The following is a 5765-nucleotide window of genomic DNA, read 5'->3' on the forward strand; positions in this document are numbered from 1 at the left end:
AGATTGAAGAAATGGAAGTAATCCCCTATTCTTCAGCAGTAGGAAGCCTAATGTATGCAATGGTTTGTACTAGACCAGATATTGCTCATGCTGTAGGCATGGTGAGCAGATTCCTTTCAAATCCAGGAAAGGATCATTGGGAAGTAGTCAAGTGGATTCTTAGGTACTTAAAAGGTACATCAAAGATGTGCTTGTGTTTTGGGGGAGCTAAACTAATTTTGGAAGGCTATACAGATTCATATATGGCAGGAGATCTGGATTGCAGGAAATCTACTTCAGGATTTCTCTTCACTTTTACAGAAGGAGCTGTCTCTTGGCAGTCTAAATTGCAGAAGTGTGTTTTTTTATCTACAACTGAGGCAGAGTACATTGCCGCAGCGGAAGCTGGAAAAGAGATGTTGTGGATGAAATGTTTTCTCCAAGAACTAGGGGTTAGTCAAGAAGACTACAAGGTACATTGTGATAGTCAAAGTGCTCTAGATTTGAGTAAGAACTCAATGTACCATTCCCGCACTAAGCATATTGATATCCGTTATCATTGGATACGCGAAGCGATGGAACAACAGCTGTTGAAGCTTGTGAAGATCCATACGAAAGAGAATCCATCAGACATGCTGATGAAATTGGTTACAAGTGAGAAGCTTGAGCTATGCAGAAACATAGCTGTGATGGAGAGCATCTAGGTAAATGGGCATGGAGGGGGAGAATTGTTGAAATCCCTGCCCAAGCAAGCAGTCAACATTGGCTGCTTGCTGCTCAACCTCCTGCGCGCAACATCCAGCGCTCAATTGTCCATTGAATGCAAATAAATGCATTTATACGTGAAGCGAGGCATATATAAATTGAAGCTTCATGCGAGAGCTTCAGATACACCCAAGAAGAGAAAAGAGAGAGAGCCTGGAGAGCTCTGAGAGAAAAAGAGAGTTGAGTTGAGTGGAGTGTGATCCTCCTCCTCTGTAATATTTTCTTGTGTACCACTATTTAATAGTGAAGCTCTTTTCTGTGGATGTATGCAGTTGCTAAACCACGTTAAATTCTTGGTGTCATTGAGTGCGTAGAGTGTACTCTTTTATTACCGCTTTTATCCCTTCCGCTGTGTTGATTTCCCCATCACAATTCAACCTCCCGTCGCTTACCCATCCATTTACACGTTCTCGCATTATGACCTTGCACACGGAAACGCATGCAATATGCAGGCAATGTTTCATACTCGATCTCCTGATAAAGACTTTGAGGGTTTCTCGGGGTGCCAATCCACAAAGCTGTCAACGGTTCCTTAGACACATCCATCTCAATACAAACCCTTGCTCCATCCGTTCGAGTAGCGCACTTCGTAGAATTGTCTCGCTTAAGGAACCTTCCAATAGGGGCCGTGATACTACGTAAAAAGGATTCGTGGAAAAAATTCAGCGGCAAACCCGACAAAAAAATCCACACTGGAACACACACAGGTTCCTTATCCTCCTGAAAGTCCGTATTCCAGTGAAAGGCTCGGTATTGAATCCCATCGATATCACAGGCCTCTCTTGCAAACGCTTTCACAAAATCCTCCTCCGAAGTCATCCGGATAAAAACATTCCTTGGTCTATTCATTGCCGAAACTACTGGTTGCTTAAGCAGTCCCCATCCGGACCGAATAAACGACCGAAATGCATTTAAAGATGGCCTTTGACGTAAGAATTTCAATACCAACGAGAACTGAAAAGGAGCAGCAGAGCGATCCAATTCATCCTTTGAAAAAATCACACAAACCTCCCCCTCCACATTCGTATGAGCCCTAAAAGGCACCGACACCTCAGGGAGAGGCTGCGGTGAGTCCAGTACCATGTCTGCAAATGAACACAGACGAGGAACGGCCACCGAAATAGCCTTATGGCCATCGGCGGCTGCCATGAAAAAACCTCAACGCTCTCAAAACCTAATCGCTTACATACTAGGTCAATCTAATTTAGCTGGTCAGAGTCAATAAATACACTAGCTAGCTTAATTTGTTTGATCAAAATCTCAAGACACAAAAAAATTAATCTTTTTCTTCCTAGCAACTTGCACATGATGATCATGATCATCATATATACAAACTAGTTATTAGATAACCTAAAGAAAACAAACAAGCAGCTAGCAAGTAAATAGGTAGAATGCATGCATGCAAACAGAAAGAAGAATTGGGAGAAAAACAATGAAATTCAGCCAAAGTTCTAAATCAATCTTCCCCAACTGCTCTCTTAGCTAGAAGCGAAGGATTTTGATATCTCATCACGAATTAGGTTTCAATATTACTTTCCACAAAAAATCAATGCACTTGTATGTTTTCTAATCTAGAGTCTTGTTAACAAGGCATTTATTTCTATTTATGATAGTTATAGATGATCAATATATCATATAGAACTGAGAGGGATGGATCTAAGTATTTGTATATATCAAAAACAGAAAATTGAAGGGTAATCGAGAAAGGCATTTATTCTATATGGATACCAAAGAAAGAGTTAACGTACAGCAATTCATGATCAGCAAAACAATTCCCACAAAACTCTAAGAAATGCACATTCAAACAAAGCAACATTCTTCACAAAAATCTTCTAGTTACATATTAGAAGGTACCAAAAAGGGCCATAAACGCTGTAACAGAAAAGGCCCTTTTTTGCAAGAATATCACCCATGAATCGTTGCATTATGGTAATATCCACAGCTTAGATCACCATATACACAAAAGGAGGATATACAAAAATTAAACATCAAGGAAGAACATGGGAATTAGATTGACAGTGACAAAAAATTATTGTACAAACAAACAAAAAACCTATGAAGCACTACAAGAAATGCAGGAGAGTTTCTCTGATAGAAAAATTAGACTCCAAAAATATAACTAAAAGGGAATTTATTTCCTGAAAATCAGCCTCGGTTGTTCGCAAAATAGAGCCCAAAAACTTAGTTCCCAGCCGAATATGGAGGCACTATTTTCCAATCTAATTCAAGGGGCAGGAAACGACTCGAAATATTGAAGCGATACCGTCGGGGAAGTCAAAAATCTATCTGTAAACTGGGGTAGGAGGAACTTTAAGTTGTTGTCCATGGAGGAACATCAAAGTATAAGGAGAGCTAGAGAAGGGCGTGGGAAAATGGGACTCCGAAGGTGAACGGAGGAGTTTTGGCAGTGAGGCCTTCAAGTGGCATTCCGTCCATCGTAAACAAGAGTGACCGTCAGCATAAACAGGAGGTGGAAGCGCCGGGAACGTATTTGGCGAAGTGGGTTTTCGTATTGCTTGGGTTTCGTCGAAGTGGAGAAGAACAGGCCATGGGGGGAAAATGCTTGAGGGGAAATTTATCTATTTTCGTGTTTTGGCGTCTCAAAATCAATCCTGACGTAAATTACAGTGTCGAAACAAGTTAAAACCTTTTCCGGTGCACACATTCGCTGCTAAAACCAAAAAAAATCGCTGCAAAAAACTTTTTAACTGAAGTTCGGACAGAAACACTTGTTTGGTGTTAAAAACGTGCGGCGAGTTGAAAATCACTACAAATAATATCAATTTGCAGCGATTTTTTTTTGCGATTTATAAAACGCCGGTAAATTTTTTTTTTTTTTTTTTTAATGTGACTTGGTAAGCAAGCAACAATGATTCAAGGTGAAAGTTATAGATCAATTGGGCTCGTTTATTAGCCGAACTTTTTGCCAAGCTGAATTAATATGTTTAATAAACAAACCATGCAGATTCAAGCCCTTTAAACGAGCAAACCCAAACTATTGGAGCATTTCACATAAAAAAGATTGGTGCTATATTTTTCCATCCGGTAGCCAACAGTTGATCGAATGACCCATATATACGATAGTGCTCGATAAATGAAGAAATTTTAGAAAATAAAGAAAACAGAGATTTTAAATAGGAGATAGAATCCACTATAAATGGCATGATCTGCAGGACTTTAAGCTGCCATATGCCTCCAAAAGTGCAAAAGACAGAAATTCGGGAAGAAGAAAGAAGATGACACTTGCGGCAAATGGTTAAAAGAAAGATGTTAGTTGGATAAGTCTTAACTAGGAAGAGCCGAGCTACCAGCACGTGCACAAACAAATTTTCACGGAATGATTGCCACGTGTAACTGCCAATCAACATATAATTTGATTTTACTGATGTTGTAATGTCACATGGGCTGTCACGTCAGTGTATAGTCTATCTTGGTGACGTGTGCCACGTCATCATTATTGTGTTGATCATTTTATAGTTACAGAATTTTTTACTTTTTTATTTTTTTATACACGTATTTTTAATATTTTTTTGAAAAAATAAAAAAATTATAATATTATTAAAAAATATTTTCTTAATTATTAAGAAAAAAAATAAAAAATAAAAGCAATAAAATTTAGCCGTAGAACAGAGTAATAAGAGCAGTATTAATATTAACATTGTTGTGTTTCTGTTATCTATCCGAAAAATAATAAAGACAGCTTTTTTCACAAGACTTTATCAACAATATTTTAGAAAGTGAAGTATTTTTATAAAATATCTTATAAAATTATTTTTATTTTATAATATGTGTTGTAAAATATATTGTGAAATTTTTTGTATGGACATTATTATTCTTTTATTATTATTTGTTTTTATAATGAACCGAGTCGAGTCGAATTCGAATAAGGGTACTCAAGCTCAATTAACATGTTTTCTTGTTCAAACTCGATTCGAACTCGAATATCCTGGTTCGAACTTGATTCGTTAACCATTAATGTTGTTCGAATTCAAATCGAGCTTGACTAAAAATAAACAAATGAGTCAAGCTCAAGTAGCTGAGCTCGATTTTTTATTTTGAAATTTTTAAATCCTATCTTTTGAGTAATAATTTTTTAAAAGAAATTTACAAAACAATTTAACTATTCAACCAAAAAAATTCTTATGGTATACCTTCTTTATAAAAATAACTTATAGTTATAAATTAAAAGAATAATACACAAGATAAATGTAATAAACTAAACTATTTAATACATATAGATTATATAATAAATCAATAGTTGTAGTTGTATGATATATTATTATACAAATTATCCTATGCATATTTTGAAAACATAACATATATATATATATATATTAAATAAGATAAACTATAAAAAAATTAGTAATATATAATTAAGTATACCAAATATAAATAATATATATATAACATATACATATATAAAACATATTATGAGCTTTAAAACGAGCTCGAACGAGTCTAGTCAAGCTTATACGATTTTGTTCACGAGTCTAAATTGAGTCAAGCCGAGTTTATACGAGTTTTTCTTGTTTAATATTCAAATCTATATTAGTGTTTACAAACATCTCATTTATTAAATGAATCGAGTTCAAACCGAGTGTTGCCCAGATGACTAACACAAAAGGGAGTGTGAATTGAGTTGTATTTAAAAATTAATAATTATAAACGAAATACACAATAGAAAATATGAATAAAATACAAAGTAACAGTAAATATAAAGAGTAAAGGTAAGAGAGAAGCAAACTAAGTATTTTAACAAGGTTCTACTTCACTGCCTACATCCACGCCCTAAGCTACCTCTTTAGGATTCTCAAATTCATTATTCAACATCCTTCAGGTGGATATAGAAACCTATTATACCTTTGAGCTGTACCGCTACAAAAGATCCATGTAGAACATCATATATACTTACAATCACCTTACACATGATGATTCAACTATTCCCTATATAGAACACCTTCTACATGCACAAGGATTATACACACTCTTTTACTAATACAAGAGCTGATAGTAGGTAATAC

General features: G+C 35.7%; 1 protein-coding gene across 1 annotated transcript; it reads right to left on the reverse strand.

The window, feature by feature from the left end:
- Positions 1 to 1110: 1110 nt before the first annotated feature.
- LOC121258736 lies at positions 1111 to 1893 on the reverse strand. Its single transcript, XM_041160278.1, has one exon. The coding sequence runs from the start codon at positions 1891 to 1893 to the stop codon at positions 1111 to 1113; it is 783 nt and encodes a 260-aa protein (XP_041016212.1).
- Positions 1894 to 5765: the final 3872 nt, after the last annotated feature.

This window comes from Juglans microcarpa x Juglans regia, chromosome 3S, assembly GCF_004785595.1.
Source record: "Juglans microcarpa x Juglans regia isolate MS1-56 chromosome 3S, Jm3101_v1.0, whole genome shotgun sequence".
NCBI lineage: Eukaryota > Viridiplantae > Streptophyta > Magnoliopsida > Fagales > Juglandaceae > Juglans > Juglans microcarpa x Juglans regia.

What these genes read in the sequence shown, in the direction of transcription:
- LOC121258736 (XM_041160278.1), bottom strand. Translation starts at nt 1,893, where the DNA reads ATGGCAGCCGCCGATGGCCATAAGGCTATTTCGGTGGCCGTTCCTCGT.